The sequence below is a fragment of the Phocoena phocoena genome, chromosome 15, assembly GCF_963924675.1.
Source record: "Phocoena phocoena chromosome 15, mPhoPho1.1, whole genome shotgun sequence".
NCBI lineage: Eukaryota > Metazoa > Chordata > Mammalia > Artiodactyla > Phocoenidae > Phocoena > Phocoena phocoena.
In genome coordinates this window covers 62,058,065-62,080,547 of record NC_089233.1, presented here as the reverse complement: position 1 = coordinate 62,080,547, position 22,483 = coordinate 62,058,065, and the positions used below count along the sequence as shown (strand labels likewise).

The 22,483-nt window shown below is 49.4% G+C and overlaps 1 protein-coding gene across 13 annotated transcripts in view; it reads right to left on the bottom strand.

Moving 5' to 3' along the window:
• Positions 1-290: 290 nt before the first annotated feature.
• Positions 291-22,483, bottom strand: part of DNMT3B (DNA methyltransferase 3 beta) — a 38,374-nt gene continuing 16,181 nt past the window's right edge. The window contains exons 4-23 of one of the 13 annotated variants that reach the window (XM_065892125.1): positions 22,101-22,208; positions 20,840-20,965; positions 19,983-20,192; positions 18,212-18,370; positions 15,829-15,936; positions 14,784-14,928; positions 14,022-14,081; positions 12,787-12,912; positions 12,607-12,651; positions 11,125-11,204; positions 10,710-10,822; positions 10,164-10,347; positions 9,539-9,623; positions 8,471-8,616; positions 8,051-8,141; positions 7,597-7,745; positions 6,674-6,759; positions 4,059-4,128; positions 3,201-3,319; positions 291-1,850 (exon numbers count right to left, since the gene is read on the bottom strand). In XM_065892125.1, coding sequence (XP_065748197.1) covers positions 1,709-1,850; positions 3,201-3,319; positions 4,059-4,128; positions 6,674-6,759; positions 7,597-7,745; positions 8,051-8,141; positions 8,471-8,616; positions 9,539-9,623; positions 10,164-10,347; positions 10,710-10,822; positions 11,125-11,204; positions 12,607-12,651; positions 12,787-12,912; positions 14,022-14,081; positions 14,784-14,928; positions 15,829-15,936; positions 18,212-18,370; positions 19,983-20,192; positions 20,840-20,965; positions 22,101-22,208 — 2,352 coding nt within the window. In that variant the 3' untranslated portion in view covers positions 291-1,708. The remainder of the gene's footprint in view (positions 1,851-3,200; positions 3,320-4,058; positions 4,129-6,673; positions 6,760-7,596; positions 7,746-8,050; positions 8,142-8,470; positions 8,617-9,538; positions 9,624-10,163; positions 10,348-10,709; positions 10,823-11,124; positions 11,205-12,606; positions 12,652-12,786; positions 12,913-14,021; positions 14,082-14,783; positions 14,929-15,828; positions 15,937-18,211; positions 18,371-19,982; positions 20,193-20,839; positions 20,966-22,100; positions 22,209-22,483) is intronic. The other 12 variants (XM_065892126.1, XM_065892127.1, XM_065892128.1 and 9 more) reach the window with 12 other exon arrangements.

Here is a 22,483-nt window from a genome sequence, read left to right as displayed (position 1 = left end):
AGCAGAGATTGGTTCTTGGACCAGAAGCATGGAATTCTCAGGCTCCACTCCAGACTTAATGAATCAGACTCTGGGGATGGGGCCCAGAAATCTCCACTGAACAAGCCTTCCAGGGAACGCTGATACATTGGAGTTTGGGGACCATGGCACTAGATTTGGGGGTCACCGTGGTACTTATGTACTGGGCTTGTTGATGAATGACCTACTGCGACCACCCACCTTTCCACTTTAACCAGGCCCTCACATACCCCACCCATCTGACCTGCAAAAGAACAAAAGGGACACCAGACTGTTAGAGAAATACTGATTTTAATTCAACATAACGTAAACTCTAGGCATCTGTCATCTTTCAGCCTAAAAATTAGCAAAACTGTTGAAACAAGGCACAATTTTTCCCCATACTTTGTTACATGGCTCCAGTTACAAAAAAAAAATATGAAAATGTTAAAACAAAAATAGATGTCTGAGTTAAAAAAAAAAAAGTGTATAAAAAACCTCCCACAAAACCTGTCAACATTGTTCCTTAGTCTACAAAATAGCACCAGTAAGAAGAGTAAAAGGTGTTAAAAACCATTACGACAGCATTTCTGAAATGCAGCTTGTCCGACCTCCCACTCCCCCTAAAAACGATTTATCGATTTATCATGGAATAAAAAAGGACTTTAAAATCTCTGGAGGGAGGGTCGAGCTTTTATTGCAGTTTTCCCCCTGCAGTCTCTTAGATGAGGGGAAAGTGCGAGGAATGTGCTTCTGCCCCTGGCTGTCACTGCTGAGTTTAGAGAAGCCTAAGGAATTGGGGTGTCATACTTCTAATCTGGGGACCTGTGCCTGCGTAGTAGTCTGGAGGGTGGGGGGACGGGTGGGGGGGCGTCTTACCTAAGCCTTCTCCTTCTCCCCCCTCACACGGGGAAGGGGGGAAGACAGTAAGAAGCCATACCTGTCTACACAATACATGGCAGCTTAGAACCCAGCCCACCCCTTCCTGAGCTTCCAGAGGGTTCTATTGCAGTCACTGGGAGGGATTTAGCTAAGGGTAGCCCTGCCCTTGGGTTTATGGGGGAAAAAAATTGCCCTGAAAGTGATGATGATGTCATCCCGGCTGAAATCACCATCCTTGTGGAAAATACTCTAAATGGGCCCCGGATCCCAGCCCTTTATACTGAGGCCAGGGGAACGTGCCGGGGAAAATTCAAGACAGACATGGACATCATGTCCTCTTCTGCTAGCCCTAGAAGAAACCATCCTAGGCCCTTAAAAGGTCCCTTAGCTACATGTCTACTGCCACACACTCCTGGAAACAAGGAGCTGCAGACATTTAAAAAATTAAAGTCTTGCAGTAACTGTCTTGGGTGATTTTTCAGCATTAACCTGAGTATCGGAGAGCTGTCGGCACTGTGGTTTTGGTATCTTAGCCATCGTTTCTCTGAGCGGTAAACCCAGGAGGGAAAAAAAAGCCATCTTACTACCTATTTCAAGTTTTAAAATTTTAGAAGACAAAATGAGCACCGTGTTTGGCCGCTCCGAGCGGCCAGGTCTGAATTGTGCACAAGGAGATGGCACCTCGGGGTCCCCCTGCCAGGAGGGGACAAGGCAGCTCTGCTCCCGACGAGGTACTCGGCCCGACCCCACACAGCTGAGCTGGGAAGGGCAGAGCCTGGGTGCACCTCCTGGGTCGTGGCTCTGCCCACACGCCCTGGTGCCTGGGGTACTATTCACAGGCAAAGTAGTCCTTCAAGGGGGCGAAGAGGTGTCGGATGACAGGTACACTCCAGGACCTCCCGAGCAGCTTCTGGCGGGCAACACGGCCCATGTTGGACACATCTGTGTAGTGTACGGGAAAGCCGAAGATCCTGGGGGTGGGGAGGGGGCACCAGAGTGAAAACACAGGGAGTCAGATGTGCCCCCTCCAGCGTGCTTAACGCCTCTGGGAGATCCTCGCCTCGGCAGCCAACGTGGCGCTGCTCTTCCTGCCCTTTGACCCGTCCCTTCCACCAGGCCCACCAGGCCTTCACATGAGCCCTCTCTTGAGCCCCAGAGGTCAGGCCCACCAGTTCTTCAGCACAAATGACTGTCATGAGGGCATGGTCCCTCTCTGAGGGCACCTGTCTTGTGCACGCCCCTACACTGACTGGCACGATGCTCCTGGCACATGGATGGTGCTCAGTGGACCTTTCTCAAATGAATGAATGCCAAGATGGCCGGCCAGCCAGCAGACAGAAACAAACCACACAAGGATAGGAGTTAGGCAAATTGCCTTAGTAAGGAATAAAGGACACTCACATAATGGACCTATTTCCAATCATCAGATGCTCAGATAATTTACTGTGAGTAAACTGAAGCATCCCGCATTTTCTTTCCTTCTTCAAAGCAAACTGCTGGATCAAGGGCCAAGCTGGACTTAACGGTAGATGGCAACCAAATATACCAACAGCCTCCTGAATGGCATTCTACCACAGGTCTGGGAAGAGGCTACAGATACACGGGACCTCATTCTTTCCCGGGTTTCCAATCTAATACCACAAATTAAACCAAGAAATAAATCCAGTTGTAGAACTAACATATCTGGAATGTAAATACTCTTATCAAATAACCACAAAACACAGCCAAAAATGTAAAGAGGAATACTCGTAGCCCTTACTACATTCTAATCGCAATAACAAAATAAAACAAAAGGAGTGAGAGAAAAAAAATTAAATACAGAACAGGAGAAATGAAATCTCAGAGCTGGTTCCCTGAATCAAAATAGACACACTACCAACTTAGTCAAATAAATGGATAAGGGAGAAGACAGACTGTGGCTAAGGAGGAATCAGCTTTAGAACAAGCGACTTGGCAGGAGGAATCCTGAGAAAGAGCAATGGCACGTCGGCGGGGTGTCCTGTAGCTGGATCCTCATCCATCCTAGTGTCCCAGCATGGTGGGGCGGGCAAATGCCAGGGCAACACAGCCAACATAGACAGATGTGCCGTCTCACAACCTCATGTTCTGGATTCCTCACCACCACAACCCTTTTGCCACTTCTGCTAGGAACTAAGCAGTAACTAAAAAGGTTACTCCCAGCCCTGCTAACATAGAAGGTCACTGAGACCATGTGGAATTAAGGCAAGCACTTGCCCATTCGCACTGCTGGCCTTAACCATGTTTTCTTCCCCTTTCTCTCTATCTGCTTGATTCCCCTTTCCACGTACAGCCTTGCTCACCTTTCTAGCTCAGTGCACCACAAAACATCTTCTTTGCCATTCATGACAACAGGGAAAAGTTGGTTTTTCCCCTGTCTGATCGAGTTCGACTTGGTGGTTATTGTCTGTACTTTCTTTAACTGGAGAACAAAACGACATCATGGAGTGAGCACAGAATGAAGGGTTCTGGGTCAAGGCTCAGAAGCAGGTAAGGGAAGGAGGAGGGAGGGGTGGGTAGCAGAGAGAGAGAGTCGGGGCCGGGCTCTGAGAGGGAATGAGAAAAGGAAAGTTGGAAGGACAAGAACACTCTGTGCTTCCCACAAACACCAAGAAGTTAATGAACAGGAAGGACCAGCCTCAGAGAGAACAAGAGATAAACAACAAATGACCACAAATGAGATCACATGGGGGCCAAGAAAACAGAGTTATTGATCAAGCAAGATTAAGCAAAATTGAAAGTCCCCCCAGACTGTAGAGGATGGTCAACCAGGGTTTGAATGAATGGAGCTTAGCTTAATGGAAACATTGAAAAGTGAGTTTATGGAGATCTTAATAGAATTATCCATGACTTAACCATAGATTTTTTTTTTTTTCTGCAGAAGTGTACTCATTTCTCACTGGGAGGACGAGCTGAGTCTCTGTGGAGTGTGCCTTCACAATCGGAAAGTCTACTTGCCTTTTCTCATAGTGATTTGTTTATCAAGAACCTCTCCTACACTGTACTTGAAGACAGGATAGAACAATTATGTGGGGAAAGAAGCCCAGCACCAGGGAGTCGCGTGGGGGGAGGGGCAGGAACAAATTGGACACCAAGGTCAAGTCCCGATTAGAGATCACCAAGTGCATTTCCCAGTGGGCCAGGCACAGAGCACATCTTACCTTTGCTGTCCTATTGAACTCCAGGCAGTCCTGCAGCTCGAGTTTATCATTCTTTGTTGCTATCACAGGCCTGAGAACATCCAAAACCCATTACTTCCTACCACCTGGAAAGGGGCCTTGGCTACGTGCCTCCCAAGGTGGGAGTGAGAGCCCAAGCTGCAAAATGTGCTCTGGCAGTGAACTTTGCTACAAATACATGATAAAAATGGCCCTGGCATGAGCACGAGCCTGTGTGCTGAGCCAGGGACAGACTAGCCCCTTGATGGCGGCCGGGGGGCGGGGAGCCCAATGTCCAGGAGTGAATGCTCCTCCTTCCCAAATGTTAACAGTGGTCAAAGCTCCTTCACTGAGGGGAGCAGGATGGGGAAGCACATTGTTGGAGGAGCCAGGAGATGCCTCAGTCTCAGCCCCACTGCTCACTGGCTGAGTGAATGACCTTGAGCAAGTTCTGCCACCTCTCTGAGCCTCAGGAGCTTGGATTAGGTCTTTGTGGGTCTGCTCACTCCAACTAGCACATCAAACCCACGACTTGGTTGCTTATTGCTGGAGTGCAGCCTCAGGAGGCTTTAATAATCGGTCCAAGTGAAGACAAAAGGTGGTTCACAAAAGGACTAAAATTAATTCCCCCTTGTAACTGTCACCACTGAAACCTGCAAAAGCAGAGAGAGGAAAACAGATGCTTGAGAAGGAGAATGGATAGAACTTCAGAAAATGAAGCGGTTAAGCAGGACCAGACCAGAAAACCAGCAAAAGGTCTGAATGCACAGGGTTGATGAATGCCACAGCATCCCTGTGTAAGGAACTCCAAGGCCAAAAAGAAATCAGACGTAAGATTGGATATGGTGCCCACAAGAGGGGCCATCGAACACAGAATAATGGCTCACTGACCTCACCCTCTCTCCATTCCCAACTCTTCCATGGACCCAGGGGAGCTAAGGGCTCACAGCCCTGCTCTACCTTCTGTCGATTCTAGGACTGAAATCTTAACAACCAAGATGTTTGGTCTAAAGGCTGGATTCGGGTCTGTGACCCAGGGTTGATGCTGGCTGAGTCATGGATCCTGCAGAGCCCACCTGTAGCAGTTCACTTCTCATCCCAACTCAGATAATGCTCAGCAAATCCCATTATCTAGAATCTGATCCCTCCTGTAACCCCACAGGACACTCTCCTGGAGCCACTGCTCTCATTGTGTTCAGTGCATGTGGATGGTACCTCTTGAGCACAACACAGTAATCAAAGTCAGAGCCCTCCTCCTCTGAACAACACCTCCGCTGCCTCCCCACTTCTGCATTCACCACGTGATAGTCTAGTCTTCCTCCAGAAACCCTGAGAACCAGAGACACAACTCATCTCATCCGCTTAAAATCTCACGTGAACTCCTGGGTCAAAGTAAATATGTGTTGCCATGACTACAAGCCTCACATCATTTGGCCCATACTTCGGAGTTCTCAGCCCTCCTCTCACACCCACTCCACACCCACTCCCCACCCCTGGAACACTGTTCTCCAAGCTGCTCTGCGAATGCCCGTCACTGGCCTCCCTGATCCTCTCCCTTCTGCTCTCAACTGCATGTCTCCACTCCATCACTTTGGGTCCTGCTGGGATGAGAAGCCTCCCCATCAACTCTTCCAGTGCCCCCTCCAACCCTGACCCTGAAATCATTTGTCTTCTCTACGCCTCCCTCACTGGCTCTGTGAGAGCCAAGACCGACATATAGTCACCACGGAACTGGCAGCAGGGACAGAAGTGTCTGGAAGGGTGACAGCTCAGTAATGGAGTGAATAAGCCGAGTTCGTTCCACACATGGACACTGCACCATCTGATGGGCTGATAATGAGAATATAAGACACCCAACAGAAATCCCAAGCTATTCCAGTACCTTCTGACCTCTGTCCACACTTTGCTAAATGTCTGAAAGTTATGTTTCCAACACTCCCTTTTAAAGAAGAATTTTTTGGAAGCTAACTCATTTGCAAGTTATATTACCATCACATTTGGTATCTTAATTAGAAGGCTGGTCTCCGTGAAGCCACATAAAGGAGATAGTTAATCCTCAGCCGAGCCACTTGCCTTGTGGCTCTCAACATGAAAGGACTAATGAAAAGTTGGGGAAAGATCTCAGTCAAGAAAATCCAAGGGAGACAGGCTTTGGGCTACCAATTGTTATCTCAGCTCTGCCACCTGATTGGTCACCACAGGCCTGGTCCAGGGATCACTTGGTCTCAGGGGCAGGGAGATTAAGTTCATATCCCAATGGACCGTAACTGGGAGGAGAGGTGGGGTGTAGAAACATCAGCATCCCTCGCTGGGAAGAAGCCTGCTCCAACACATGGCACTTTTAAGCACCAGGTCCCTAGGCAGAGCAGAAATAAATGTACTGAGGAATCCTGGCCTGAGATTCTCAGGTACTTGGTGTACAGCCTAACAGGCTTCAACCATAACCCTATGGTTGAAGGGGTTGGTCTGAAGCAGAGGGTGAAGCCTTTTCTCAGCAGAGCCAGCTCTTTCTACAAGGTTCCAATGTGTCTCCTTCATAAGAGTCGATGGTTAATGGCTCATACCATTAGTTATATTTAACTTGGCTGTTACCTGCCCCACTCGGAGCCCCTTGTTACCTGTTCATCCCGGGCAGGTTGCCCCAGAAGTATCGGGCTCTGTGAGCAGCAGACACTTTGATGGCATCAATCATCACAGGATTACACTGCAGGGAGAGAGAAGGGCAGCTGCTGGGAGCCCATGGCAGAATTCAGGCGGCAGACAGGTGACATGGCAGTCCCCTGGCTGTGGAGGAGGCATGGTTCCTGTCAGGCAAGGGACAGGCTAATTCCCCTCAAGAATCTGACTGAAGGACATAGCTAGTGCCCCCATATTAATGGTGGGGAAAGAGACCAGATCAGACTGGCAGGTTATAAGAGAAAGTATCCCCTGGGGGCACGCCATGTAATTACAGAATGTACTGTGTACAGTGGTAAAAGCAGCTCAAAATTGAAATCCAGCAGGTTGAGGTCCTTGTTATGGGAGTGCAGTGTTGGCAAAATCTGACTTCTGCCACTGACTGGTCAGGTTCACAGGGCATGAGGGAACAGACCAGCCAGTTCTATAACCTCACTAGCAGAACTTTAGCTCTAACGTTGGGGGGGGAAATAAGTATGTACATAAAGTATTTACTACAATGCTTGATGCATATCAAACGGTAAATAATTAACTTGCCCGTGGTCCCTAATGCAGAGTTTCTGGGAACAAGGGTGAGAAGAAGAAAAAAAACTCTCTAGAGTAAAAAATCTCTTTCATGATGCCTCCAAAAGTAGGTGATGGTTTCATCATCTGACTTCAGTGGGTTTGGGGTGAGGTGAGAGATCAAATGTTTTCTAAGTACTAAAGAGAACCAACCGACTCCATTCTATTACTCAGACCTAGCCATGCCCTCCACGGGGAACCCAGAAATCATTCCCAACACTGGAAATACCCTACACCCCCATTGCCAGCAGGGCCTCCATGCTCATGTTATCTTGACAGTCAAGACCCCGGGTCCCCTCACCTCCAGGAACCGAGAGATGTCCCGCTTGTCGCCGACCTTCATGGCCACCACATTCTCAAACATCCAGAAGAAAGGCCGGTCTTCACCCTCCTTGGGGCGTGTGTAGTTCAGCAGGTGGTAGAACTCAAAGAAGAGCCGGCCTGTGCCCTCTGAGCCCACGAAAGAAAACGGCAGAGCCAGGTTCAAACCATTCAGCTCACCCCTCCATACTGAGAGCAATGGGTTCCCGATGACTAGCTAAGGCTGATGCCTTACTGTCCCTTCTCCCTGCCACCCTCTGCAATGACAGGCATCAGCACTGCAGTACTGGGGACTGGGGAGTCACTGAGGCATGAACAGAGACAACTGGTAAGTTTGGCCAGAAGCTAACAGCTCCTTCTCAGCCCGCTCCTCCCGGACCAGCACTCAGGGGACACAGGGTCTCTTGGGGCCATGGGAAAGAAGGGATGCTCACCATACAGGCCTTTCCTGGCAGGGTTCACATTTGAGAGATCATTACATGGGCTTCCACCAATCACCAAGTCAAAGGGGCCCCATTCTTCAATCTGCAAGAGAAAAGCAGTCCGGGATGGGGGTGAGGATGGAGAGATGAACAGCCTGGGTTCCAGGTAACCAGCTAGAAGAAAACCCACTTCTAGGTCTTGCTTGGTGACTTCAGTCTCCCAACTCTACTTTTGACCCAAGAAAACCAAATGCTCAGGATACGCTAAGATCTAAATCATTCTGAATGATTTCCAAGTTGCGGGTTTAATACTGCAGCTTGATGGAACCAAACCTTCTCTTCTGCCACAACCCCGGGCATGGAGAAGGCGGTAACGTGGCTGTGAGGACGTGGGGGACTCAGGGAGTGGAGGAAGAGGGGGGCTGCCCTCACATTTTTCTTTGTGATATTCCTGACGTCGTTCACATATTTGATATTGCCCTCATGCTTAACAGTTCCAACGGCGATGGACTCTTCACACACTTCGGAGGCGACGTATTTCTCCACTTTGATGCCCAATTCTTTGAGGACCAAGTACCCTGTTTGGGGGGGGGGTGTCGAGGGGGAGAGAAAAGACATCAGGGTTGTCCGGCCGAGGGGCCCTCCTTTCAGTGACTCTAAGCCATCTCCAGAACTCAGACCAGACACAGCAAGGCCACGGCAGTCCTCAAGTGGACCCCTGCAGATGGCAGGGTCTAACCCTACCTAACTGCACACTGGGCCCCCCAGGCTCTCTGCGGAGTTTCATGAAGAAAATATGTATATATACCTAGTATAGCCCACTGGTAGCATTTACTAAAACTGACAGGCACATAGCCAAGGCCCCCCATCTACCGCCCCAGCAGAGTCAGATACATGAATAGGGATCTTCTCCAAAACCATGCTGAGAAAAAAAAGCTCTAAAAGCTGTCAGTGTTTCAGGCAGGCGGACACTGGTGAACAAATAGAAGTACAAGTGATGCTAAGTGCACAGCAACTCATTCTCACTGCTTCCTGCTCTAATAAAAGGGAAATGTTCCCAACAATGTATCACAGGGCAGTTCTGACAATTAAATGAGTTAAATCAGGCAAAGTGCCCAGGGGCAAACATGCATGTCGGCTATGCTTATTCTATACGTGGGAAACCTAGAGGAAACGAGAGGGTACAAGATTAGAGATGTTAGGAGAAGAGTTGCCCAATTAATAATCCCCAATATATCTATGCTTATGGAATGGAAAATAATTTTCCAAAATTCCTGTACATAATAAAAAATAAAATGCAGAGGCTAAAATATCCATGCCTTTAAAAAGGACCAAAAGCAGACCAGGTGGGTGAAATGGTGGAGAGATTTGAGGAGAGAAACAAGGAGCCAGTGGATTTCTCAGAACAGGTGACCAACAGGTACTTCCCAGGGGTCTTTCTTGACACTGACAACGGACACCTGGATCAGGTGAGCATCCCCAGGTGAACTCCTAACTCACCTGTCGCAATTCCGTCAAACAGGGACAAGACTCGAATGGGTCGCCTTCGGTTTGCGGGAATCGCAGGGTATAACTTGGGGGCTTCCTGCCAGGTTAAATAAAGAGGTCATGGAGGTCAAGGTGTGGGTATGGGGAGGGGGACTCAAGCTGTGGGAGGAGGAAGGGCTGGCCTTCCTCTGAGGGACACAAGCCCTGAGCTCTGCCCTTTCTTCGCTGGGATGCCCTGGGGAGCTTTGGCACAGATGGCCCTTCTACCCTTAGATACGGAACAGATGAGGCTCTGACACGGGTGCAGAGTCACCCACAAAAAGACACGTGCTCCTCCATGAACTTGCAGCCCAGGAAAAGCCATATATGCCCACTAAGACTTGGGAGTAGGTCACAGGCTTCCCTCCCCTCTGCAGTTCCACTAAGACTAAGGCTGGGTCAGTTCCATCCCTATTTCTTCAGCAGGCCCTTGAAAAAGCCAAGCCAAGAAGGAGGGGAGGGAAGAACACTGGAGCTGCCTGGGAAGTGCACACGGGACAATAAGCCGGGGCTCCAGTCTGAGGCGCTCAGACACTGCTCTGTACAGCGGAGCTTTGTTTCTGTGAACTCCACGGACTGGGGCGGGTGCCAGGCTTACGTAGTCGAGCCCCGGGTCGCTGGTGAAGAAGGCCTGCAGGCGCACACTCCAGTCCTTGCGGCGCCGCAGAATGCCATGGCAGCGCTGGGGCAGGCACATGTAGCAGCTCCAGGGCTCCTGCAGCTTGGCGTCCGCCGCCGTGCCCGGGCCCACCAGCACCTCCAGGCACTCCACGCAGAAGCACCTACGCCGGGTAGCGGGGAGGAGGGGTGCCCGTCATCAGGCGGCTCTCCTGCGAACCCCACCCTCCCCACGGAGCTGGCGTGCGCTGGCTGAAACCCTCTCGGGCCCCCAGTTGCCCTTCCCCATGGGCGGGAAGGCCCTGTGTGTGAGGAACAGCAACCTCTCCCTGGAAACCTGGACACCCTCAGTCCACAGGCAGCTCTGGGGATCCTTCTCTAGCCCGCTCCCTGCCTTTCTTAAACCCATCCCTACATCCCAGTTCTACTTCAGGGACATAGAGACTTCAAGGACAGGCCCCCACAGATATAATACTGACTCCGGGCCCCAGCCCCAGGTCAGCGAGGCTCCAGTCCCTGTGCTCACCGGCAGCAGCTCGTGTTGCTGCAAAGGAGCAGCTCGCGGCCCTCGCAGCACACGGTGCAGTAGGACTGGTAGCCGTCGTCGTCGTACATGTAGAACAGCTCAAGGAACCGGTCCTGGCAGCCAGAGAGAAATGCCTATGAAATCGGAGACCAGGGACCTCCAGGCCCCGCTCGCTTGCTCACTGGCGGAGGCCCTAGAATGCAGCCACAGAACAGGTCATGGGCGGCCTGGTGCTCTTTACAGGGACAGCTGGCTGGGGTCTGCGGGGCACCGCCCCTTGGAGTGAAGGGTGGGGCAGTCGGCCCCACTAGAGCCTTCCCGACCGCCTACACGCAGGTGCTTCATCCTAGGGAAGTGCAGGGAAGTTGAGAAGAAGGGAAGGGGCAGGAAAGTCCAGGGTGGGGATTGGTCTTACCCGGCATGTCTGGCAGAGTCCACCCTCAAAGAGAGGGTGGAAGGACACGGGGTTTTTCCTACCACAGGACAAACAGCTATCTGTAAGAAAGACAGGGATGCAGCTTGTGGCAATGACAGCCCCAAGATCAGCTGCTGAAGCCTTGTGTCTCGTTCTTATTTACTCCACGTTAGGAATATGCCAGAGATTCTTCACCATTTGTTCCTTTGACTGTGCTTCAAAGTTGCCATCTCTGTTCCAGAGATGGAGAGGCTAAATCGACAGCTCCAAGCAGAAGGTCCCACAAGACAGGCAAAGGTCTGACCCAGAAATGGGGGGGCAGGGTGGTGCCCACAGAACAGAACAAGGAGCAGCTGTGCCAGCAGAGGAACCAAGCTTGGAGGGTCTGGTATGAAAAATCTTTGAAGACTCTTTACAGACTAGGACTTCTGGAGAATTTGTGGTGATGCCAGTTTGCCTGTTGTCTCATCGTGATAGGACTTGCCCGTGACCAATCCTACACAGAGCCATGGCTCTAATTTCAGAGCCCGAGTCCTTTAACTATAGGCTATCCTGTCCCTTCACATCAGCAGGTCTTACTGATCTACATCACTGACCAGGTGGACCGGGCCTGCAAAATAAATACCAAGCACCCCCTGCCAGGAAGCAGACAGATGAAGGAGTCTTGGGGGATAGGAGGATCGTGGGTCCGGGTTCGCAGAATCAAAAGGGCCTGCTCCGGGCTTCCCTGGTGGCGCAGTGGTTGAGAGTCCGCCTGCCGATGCAGGGGACACGGGTTCGTGCCCCGGTCCGGGAAGATCCCACATGCTGTGGAGCGGCTGGGCCCGTGAGCCAGAGCCGCTGAGCCTGCGCGTCCGGAGCCTGTGCTCCACAGCGGGAGAGGCCCGCGTATCACAAAAAAAAAAAAAGAAAAAAAAAAAGGGCCTGCTCCAATCGGGGCTCCCTGGGTCAACAGCTCTGTTGTTTTCCTACCCAGCACTGACTAACTACTTAACATTTGTTGACTAAAGGACATCGGGCTGAGGAAGCAATAGACACCTGTCCTCACACATTCCGAGTTCCATTAGATGAGTACTGGGCAGTTTCAATCCCAGCGGAATTCCCAGCCAGGGCAAAGAACCAGAGTTGGCTGGAGAGTGACAGTGGTGAAGTGTGTCTGCCTTTCACCCCAAAGCCAGTTGCAGTGCTTGTTCAGGGCGCTCACGAGGCCATAGATCATGGTTTCAGGTTTTGGGCTCTCCCGGCCCAAGCATCCTCATTTCCATTCTGTCCCCAGGCACACTTCCTGCTCACTGATCTTAGGAATCAGCCTCAGTGAAAATCAGGCAACTCATTCTAAGTAGCATCTGAGTAAGATGTCCACGCCTCGACCTGAGGTCAACGCAGAGTTGGGGGTGGACCTCCGTCGGGCAGACCAGCAGGCCTGGAGCACAGGCTGGGAGCACTACCCAGGCAGGAAGCCAACCAGGGATAGGGCCTTACCTTCGAGATTGCTCTTGTTGTTGGAAACATCTGAAGCCATTTGCTCTGTTTAGAAAAGAGAAGGTGTGAGATGAGGTCGGGGAGCCTCTTACTGACCATCTACGCCCTTGCTGGGTGGTCACTACCTGCCCACTCCACTTGAGGATGGACTGTCCCCCAGCCTCCTTGCCCCACAATCACCTCGACTCTGGTCCTCCTCTCCTCGGTCTTTGCCATTGTTATAACAATTTGTCTTGAGGCGCTTGGCTGGGGGGCAGTAGTCAGAAGTGGCGGAGTCGTCAGCTGTGCGTCTTCGTGTCTTGTTCTCTGTGAAAGGTGAGGAGAAGGCAGCCATGGCTGGGTGGGAGGCGGGTGCTGGGAGGACAGGACCCTACTTGCTATGCCTGGATGCCGGCTGCATCTGGCCATGACATGAGTCTACCCTGGGTGTCTCAGGCCCCTCTATGGAAAATTTGCATGAGGACGTAATTTAAAACTCCTCACGTAGCTAACTCACGTACAGGGTCTTCAACAGCTGTAGTTGCAAAATACATGCTCTAGACCCAGCACAAAGAGAATTAGACACAGCTCGGTCTATAGATGAAACCCTGACACTGTCTATGATCCCCAATGAGCTGATAGCCACATGTAGCTACTGAGAACTGGCAATGTCACTTGTATGACTGAGGAATTGCATTTTACATTTAACTTCTATGTGAATTTAAAAACTGCAATTGATCCAATTAACTAATTCATTTGGAACAAGTTGGAAATTTGTGAAAATAGACATCAAGTATTTCTAATGAAAATTTAGCATCCAAATTGAGATGTTCTAAGACACATCAAAGAGATATTGAAAATAGGACTAAAAGGTCATGTAAAATATCTTAATTTTTTTATACTGACTGTTGGAAATGCTACAATGTTGGAAATAGATTAAGTGTATGATGAATATTAATTTTACTCTTTTTTTAAGCTTCTTAATGTGGCTACTAGAAAACATTTAATTATATTAGGTGGCTACTGTTTATATGTCTATAAATTCTATTGTATTTTTATTCAACCTATACAGTATAATCCATAAGGGACATGGTTAAGTTTGACTCTGACCCTAGGAGAGAAAATTACACAGCCGTTAAAAATCATAAGGACCCTTTAGTGAGAAAATGACATTTGACAGTGCTTATATGATAAATATTGAGAAATAAAGGGAAAGCAGGAATCCAACCAGTGTACAGAAAGAGCTGGAAGGACGTGCACACCCAAAAATATTGCCCTAAAGGGCAGCTGTGAAGGTTGGAGTGAAGGGGCAGGGGTGAGAGCTCAGGTTGACTTTTAACAGATTTGATTCTTTTCCAGTGACCACTGTGTATGCAAAGAAATTGAAAGAAAGTGCAGAGAAAAGAGTGCATAGTCAAAAGATGGGGAGGGAATACCGTGTTTCTTTGCTTCTAAGTTCCTACTGCCTGCACGACGAACCTTCGACTTATTAACCACTTTTGGCGGGAGGGACAAAACAAAACAGAAAACACTGTGTTAAATATAAGGATTGTAGGACAAATCCTGGATTTCTGGAGAGTGACAACAAGAAACCACAGATCCCTAATAATGGGGGAAATGCAATACTGGTCAACGTGAGGATAGATGATGCCCGTTTCTAAATGGAGGTGACTTATAGATTTTGGGTGTTTGTAGGGTTTTTTTTAAACGCATTCCAAGTTTTCTCCAATACGCAGAGCTTAATTATTTTTTCCTTTTAAAAAAAGGTGCTAGTGAAGATTCCATCTTGACTCTGTTTACTCAAGCTTTAAGAACAGACTCAGGGAGGCGCAAGAGGGAAGGGATATGGGGATATATGTATACATATAGCTGATTCACTTAGTTGTACAGCAGAAACTAACACAACATTGTAAAGCAATTATACTCCAATAAAGATGTAAAACAATTAAAAAGTAAATAAAAAACAAAAAACGGATTCAATCCCGGTTATGTGTACTTGACCTTTTGGCAGGAAAGTGTCCAGTGAAACTACAAAAGGTTAGGCCGTTGGAAAAAACTCACTAAACGAAGGAGCCAGCCAGGGCCGACCGGCTGCTGTAAAGCCAGGGTGGGATGGGAGGCAGCAGGGGGTGACTGCATCTCCCCAGGGTGCTCCCACCAGCAGAAGTAGGGGTGCTGCCACAGGGAGCCATTCCCACCTGGTTGCTTGTTGTTGGGTTTGAGGCCCTCGACCCCGGTGGGTTTAAAGCCCCCGTGGGCCCACTCCAACATGGGCTTCAGCTGATCCTCCAGCGAGTCTCCAGGGCTGCTGGGGAAGGTTTTGCCAGCCCGCATCCTGGCTTTCTGCCGAGATAGAGAGAGAATCTGATGAACAGGAGGGGCGGGTGCTTGCCTGGCCCCACCCAGGGATGCCCCTTGCTGGGGCCTGCATTCCCCTTTACACTGGGCCCTTTCATAGCCAGACAGCTGTCCTGAGCTGTGGTATGTGACAGCGAGGAACGCCCTGTGCAGGGACAGGCCATGGGGGGAGCGTTAAGTCTCCCCACACAGGCACCAAATATGATCTCTTCCCCGTAGGGAACTGGAGTGGTCAGCTCTCTCTCGAGGGTAGAGGATCAGAATTAGCTGTGTCACTTTTAGCTATAGGTAGAAGCATCAGCCAGCACTGTCTCATGGCCTCTGAGAAAGCTCCAGGTTTCTTGTTTAATTTCCCTAATGAAGGTGTGGAGGTGTTAAGTCCTATTTCAGAAGCACCAGGACTTACATGTCTAATTAAGCACAGAGCTTGTCTCATAAATGCTGGACAGAGGACACTGATCTTTTCAGTTGCAAGTCAAGGTAGAGGAAGGACAGAGCCTGACGGATCCCACGGACAAGGGGAGGAAGCAGCTGACCCTCAGCAGCTGCCCAGTCTTGGCCTTGAACCACAAGCTCTGGAAAAGCTTGCTCACTGGTTTGAATATCACCTCCTACTTCCCAGGGCTCCTCCTTCCTCATTCAGTGGGCAATTCAGACGGGAGACCAGCGGGGAGCTGGGGTAGCACTAGGAAATCATGGGCGGATTCAAATCCCTTCCTTCCCTTCCCAGCACGCCTGTCAGGCCACTGTCTTTCAACCTCCTTCCTCCCTGCTTGCCCCAGTCCCCTCCAACCCATCCTTGGCCACACTGAGTTGGCTTTCTGTATGTTTCTTGCTTTAACCCCATTCTTGGGGCCAGGCCCTAGCCACCCACCACCATGTTACCTCCAGAGCGTGGTACATGGCCTTCCTGTAAGAGACCAGCTTATTGAAGGTCGCCAGGTTAAAGTGCTGGCTGAACAACCCCAAGGCCACCAACTTATCTGCTGGTATCTAGAAGAGAAAGCCGTCATCAACATTCACCTACAGCCTGTGTCTTGGGTGCCCTGGGTTTCTCATGAGCTTATTCCTGGGGATCAGGTTCACAGATATTTTCAGAGCAAATGACTTTCATGATCCCTGGTGTGACCCCCTTGCAGCTCAGTCTTGAAATTCACCACGGATGCTCCAATTTTAGGAGTTTTGCACATGTTCTTTCCTCCTTCGTGAGCATGACAAATAGCTGTGATTACTGTTTACTGTCTACTTACTTTAGCCTTTTATTAATTGAGCTAATGGATGTGTTTAGAGAACAGTTCCTGGCACAGACTACGCTCTTTTTAGTAATCGTGAATTGTTAATACAAGAATTCCACTGGGGCTAAAGATCCATATTCTACAAGTCTCATCCCCAAGTCCCCAGGCCATGCATGAACCACTTGGGTTGCCAATTCTGAGATGAAACTGGGCGTTCAGGTTTCAGAGCTGACAAGACATGTGATATTTCATTCTCCCCAGTGCTGGCACTCATGCTCCCCTCTCAATCTCTAAGCCCAACCACCCATAGGAGTGTTGCCACTACTGGTGAGAAGGGACTGGGATTCAACACAGTTGTGCATGGAAATGCAGGTGCTACCCCAATGCCAAACTGCTTCAATACAGCAAGCGGCCTAAGCACCAGGCCCCATATTGCAATGCCATCCCATAATGCTAACATAACAGCATCTTGAATACTAGCATCAGACGCAGTCTTGCTAAGTCTTGCTAAGCACATTTTATGTCTCACTGGGCCAAAGCAATTACAAACACTCCATGTTTTTTTTCATTTCTTTGCACACAAATCATCGCCCTGCAATTAGATGCTTCAGGGAGAGCACAGGCCCAGGACATTCGTCCTTCAGCTCCCTCTGCTGGCCAAGGAGGACCTCTGTATGCAGACTCTCCCCAAGAGGGATACTCCAGGTCATATTATTCTTGCCCTTTGAGAACTTCAATGTGTTAACGGAAAATGGCCCAATTTATGGGAAAACTAGAATCTCAACTTGAGGCCAAGTCCCACAGATGTACTAGCTGGCCCTTCATTCCCACACCTGCCTCCACCCCAGCCCACTTGTTCTGCAGTTCCTCACCTAACCCCTGGACACACTGAGGGATGCGCTAAAGACAACATCGCAGGAAAAGTATTGTTTGCCGCATTCTAATCAAACCCTGGAGGTCTACGAAGGTGTCTTCAAAAAGGTGTAAGAATCAAAATAGCCCGATTCATCCCCAACATAGACTCATCAAGAAACATGACTATCGGGCTTCCCTGGCGGCACAGTGGTTGAGAGTGAGTCCACCTGCCGATGCAGGGGACACGGGTTCGTACCCCGGCCCGGGAAGATCCCACATGCCGCGGAGCGGCTGGGCCCGTGAGCCGTGGCCGCTGAGCCTGCGCGTCCGGAGCCTGTGCTCTGCAACGGGAGAGGCCACAACAGTGAGAGGCCCGCGTACCGCAAAAAAAAAAAAAAAAGAAAGATGAGTTTTACAACAGGACAACTTTCAAAAATATATGTACATGAAAAGAAGCCAGACACAAAACAGTATATATTATATTATCTACATAAGTTTGTGTATAATCCAAACTAGTCTATAGTGATAAAAATCAGAACAGCGGTCACCTATGGGGATGGTATGTACAGGGACGTACTGCAGAGGTCGAAATGTTCTATATATGGGTTGAGATATTGTTTACATATGTGCATACATTTTAGAAAATTCATTGAATCATAGATCATGAGATCTATGCACTGCACTGTAAGCCAATTTTTATCTTAATAAAGTATTTAAAAAATATATATATATATATACACACAAAAGGTGAACTTTAAATGGCTAATATCAATAATCAAGAAACACTGAAATCACCACTCAAAGAATTTTTCCATAACTCTGCCCCTAGGACTAAATGACTGAGTCAGACACCCCTTCCTGTCTCTTCCAGGCTTCTCCACTGGAATACTTTGAGGGTATCTTCCCAGGTGGCCACTCCTGCCCCTCAGAATTCATACTGGTGACTCTGCCTCAGAAAAATGGACCAACAGACCCCAGGTGGCCATGGATCCAGAGCTCTGGGCCTGTGTGAGCCAACGAGCAAGGGAAGTTTTTGTCCTCCTTTTGTACACAGAGTCACAAAGTCTCATCCATCTGCAGAAAGCAGGCCGTTATCTTAAAAGGCAACTGTAAAAGGAAGGGAAGGAAAACACTATGGGTCTGTAAGCTCATGAAAGCTCACCCTGCCCTGGACTCACCTCAGAGAACTTGCCATCGCCAAACCACTGAACCCACCGCATGCCAGACATTGCCTGACGCTTGGAGGTGGCCTTCCAGGACACCACCATGGCAGGCCACCAGGAGAAACCCTTGATCTTTCCCCACACGAGATCCCCTATTCCAAACTCTTTCCCGTCCTGCAAGAAAAACCACATGAAGGAATTGCAATGAGACAGACCAGTTGGGCCAAGGTAAAACCCTGCCGGTCCCACTGACCCTAATGGCAACTGCCTCGGAGTCTAACACAGGGCTTCCTGCAAGTGCAGGCAGAGTTCCTCAGGAAATTCCCTACCTCCAACACTTCCTGGTTGAAAATTCAGTGAGAATGGCTTGAAAATAAGGGGCAGAGCATGGGCAGGCTTGCTTGTTTGACAGGAACGTGGGGTTTTTTATATTTGATCTATAATATGTAACCTGTAACATATAACCTAGTATCTGGAAAGATATTAACTGAAAACTCACAGGAAGTAAGAGAGTAAAAAACCTGGATAGGGCTTCCCTGGTGGCGCAGTGGTTGAGAGTCCGCCTGCCGATGCAGGGGACACGGGTTCGTGCCCCGGTCCGGGAAGATCCCACATGCCGCGGAGCGGCTGGGCCCGTGAGCCATGGCCGCTAAGCCTGCGCGTCCAGAGCCTGTGCTCCGCAACGGGAGAGGCCACAACAGTGAGAGGCCCGCGTACCACCAAACAAATAAAAATAAAAATGAAAATTTAAAAAAAAAAAAAAAAAAAAAAACCTGGATATTCCCACCACAGGCCATCAAATGGGATATTACAAAGCCGTTAAAATGCAAAAAAAAAAAAAAAAAAAAAAATTTGGCCGCTTGCACATAAAAACTTGCCATAAAAGGTGAGATGCCCATGGAATCATGCAGGTTATTAAAATGTATCTAGAAGATCTACTCTGGGACTTCCCTGGTGGTGCAGTGGTTGGGAGTCCGCCTGCCAATGCAGGGGACAGCGGTTCGAGCCCTGGTCCAGGATGATCCTACATGCTGCGGAGCAACTGGGACCATGCGCCACAGCTGCTGAGCCTGCGCTCTAGAGCCCGCGAGCCACAACTACTGAACCCATATGTCACAACTACTGACGCCTGCGTGCCTCGAGCCCAAGCTCCGCAACGGGAGGGGCCACAACAGTGAGAAGTCTGTGCACCACAGCAAAGCGTGGCCCCCGCTCGCTGCAACTAGAGAAAGTCCCCATGCATCAGTGAAGACTCAATGCAGCCAAACATAAATTAATTTTTAAAAAAAGATCTACTCTGAAGTCATGTACATGGAAAAAAGGATTTCTACATGATATGTGTACATACATATACACATGCATATGTAGGAAAGCCTGAGTGAAACCAACAAGCTCAACTGGTTAATTATGAACAACCCTAGATGGATTACACTATACAATGGATTATAGACATGAAAGGGAGGCAACTCCAGTTCCCAATAAGGGAAAGAAGCAGATCAACAATTGTGTACGTAAACATGATGAACAGAATTATGAATTATATATACAAGGCATATATATCTAGGTAAAAAGATGTCATGTTCAGAAAATCAGTAATCCGATGGTAAACTAATCTGGTGCTTGAGTTATGTCTAGGAGATAAGGATACAGCAAGGACCATGTTGCATATGAAAAATGTACTTGGCGAGTGAATTCAAATATTATGATAAAAGTGACAAGAACCGTAGTAAGTCACCTCTGGGTAAGTGTTCCCTTTTCCCTATATTCAGCCCTTCCCCAGTGGTACCTGATACTCAGTGCTGTCTGCATCTCTGCCCTCTGCGTCCACCTGCGGTGACTCCATGCTCTCCTGCTGGCTGTCCTGGGCCAGGCGGGCATAGGGCGTACTGCTGCTCTGGGGCACCACTTCATCATCTGTGAGGTCAATAGTGAGGTAGGGGCTGGCAGGGGACAGCCATGGCGCGCCTGCAGACGATCCTGTCCGCCGCCTCAGGGACTGTGGACAAAAGGACACACAGCTTGGGCCACAGCAGACCAGGTGGGTGACCAGAGACCAGTGGTACCCCCAATGGCTTCCCAAGCAAGCAGAAGTGAAGCAGAGTGAAGATGTAAGTTAATGAAACAGAGACCACCAAGGATGGTTTTCCAGGAACAAGTAAGTGTCCCTTAAGTGGCGAGAGAAAGCAACTTCCTTAAGGACAAGGACAGAATCAAGGACCAAGTCAGGATAACAAGTGATGCTCAGAGAGGGCTCCCTGGTGCCCAGCTTTGCAACAGGAGTCGAGAGTTGCTGTAACCCATGGGGTTGCCTCAAGAGAGTCACTGAAGATACTAAGGAGACAAGACAGTTCTGGTATCAGTGGTTTGAGCTTTTTCCGAGGAGGAGTAAGAACCCAGTCAACAGGGAATTCTTGCATTCCCACCACGGTTCCATCCAGGGATCAGGCCAGGAGAGAAGTCATCAGGCTTAGGAAGAGCTTACCCAGCACCCGGGAGAGAAAGGAAAGGTAAGACCCTGAAAGGGTGGTAAGTGTGAAGAAAGGAAGCAGGTTATAACAGCGGCCACTTTCCGTGGTGTGGTGAGAGGGGCAGATCTTCCAGTTAGAGACTGGGGGCAGGGGTCTGAGCGTCCGGGGAACCAACCCTGGTAGCTGAGAATTCCACGGGGGACTCGTCCACGTGGTTGCGGCCCTGCCGGCCTCGGGTGGAACGTGGGGAGGGCCTGTGCCTCTCCCGGCTGGAGGTACTGTTGTTATTTCGAGTTCGGACCTGGAAGCAAGAGAGGATAAGCACGAGGCCTTTGGTGAATGGAGGCTGGGGTCTTAGACAGGGGGCCCAGAGGACTGGGCTTGAGAGGCAGCCTCAGGCCAACAGAAGTGAACAAGGTGGTCTAGCAGGAAGGGATTCTGGACTGGTTACTTCCCACCCAGAAACTCCCCAGTTTGTGGGATAAGGGATCAGGGTGGCCAGCAGGGCTGCCCGACAATCTACAGCAGTTCCCACTCTGCCTGGCACAGCTGAAACTGGCACCTGCAAATTGAATTGAAAAATAAAATCCAAGTTTACTCTCAATCAAACACTTTTCTTTTCCAAAAGCATTATTACTATTGTTGCATTCCTCCCAAAGGTACTGGATCGTCAAGACGGATGAGAAGCCCTTATGCTTCCTTCTCAAAAATGGCATGAACTTGGGTGTTGCAGACCTGTGTTCAAATCCTGCACACAAGAGAGTTAATGTTTAACCTTGAGTAAACTACCGGCGTCTTCTGTCATCTGTAAAAAAACGGGATGATACACATCACATGGGTGAGATTATCAACTGCACCTGCCATGGTCACCAAGTGTCAGCCTGCTTTCTAACAGGCTGGGTGACCATGAGCAGTAATTACCTTCCCATTTCCAGATTTCAAGTCACAGAATCCACCTACAGAAGCGACTCCCAAAGGTAACGGGCAGTTGAATCATCCACCTGCAAACTATCACCCTTGGGCACTTCCTAGAGTGCTTCCCAAAAAAGTAGAGAACTGCCATGTGAAAACCATCACAATGATAATTCATTAGCTTTGCTATCATTTTCCAATTTCAAAACATTCGTTCAAAGTTCCCCCGGGGAGGGTTTCCCTGGTGGCGCAGTGGTTGAGAGTCCGCCTGCCGATGCAGGGGACACGGGTTCGTGCCCCGGTCCGGGAAGATCCCACATGCCGTGGGGCGGTTGGGCCCGTGAGCCATGGCCACTGGGCCTGCGCGTCCAGAGCCTGTGCTCCGCCACGGGAGAGGCCACAACAGTGAGAGGTCCGCGTACCACAAAAAACAAAAACAAAGTTCCCCCAGGGAGATCCTGGACAAGGTTTTTAATGCAGGCTGATGTGTGGTTGAAGTGCCTTGGCTTAGGGCTGGCACTTACAGCTGGGCTTTCTGGCCGAGTCCTGGTTTCACGGAAGAGTTTTGGCATCACTGGAGTGTCGGAGCCATCTCCATCTTCCCCTTCGCCATCTCCATCGCCCGTCAGATCCTTTACAAGTGAAACATTATGAATTTTAGGATGTCATATAACCAAAATAGTTTTTAAATGAAGAGCCAATCATATAGAAAACAATCATAATATTGGTCTGAGTGACTTAAAAAGATTTTCAACCTCATTTTGTTCAAAAAATATTTTGCAGTGGCTTACCACATGATCATGAATTCAAGAGAAACCTTGGTGGAATTAGAAAACCAAAGAAATGGTGTCAATGCAAAGTGCGTCGTGAAGCCTTCCGTGCCCACACCATGGTTAGACTAGCTCGC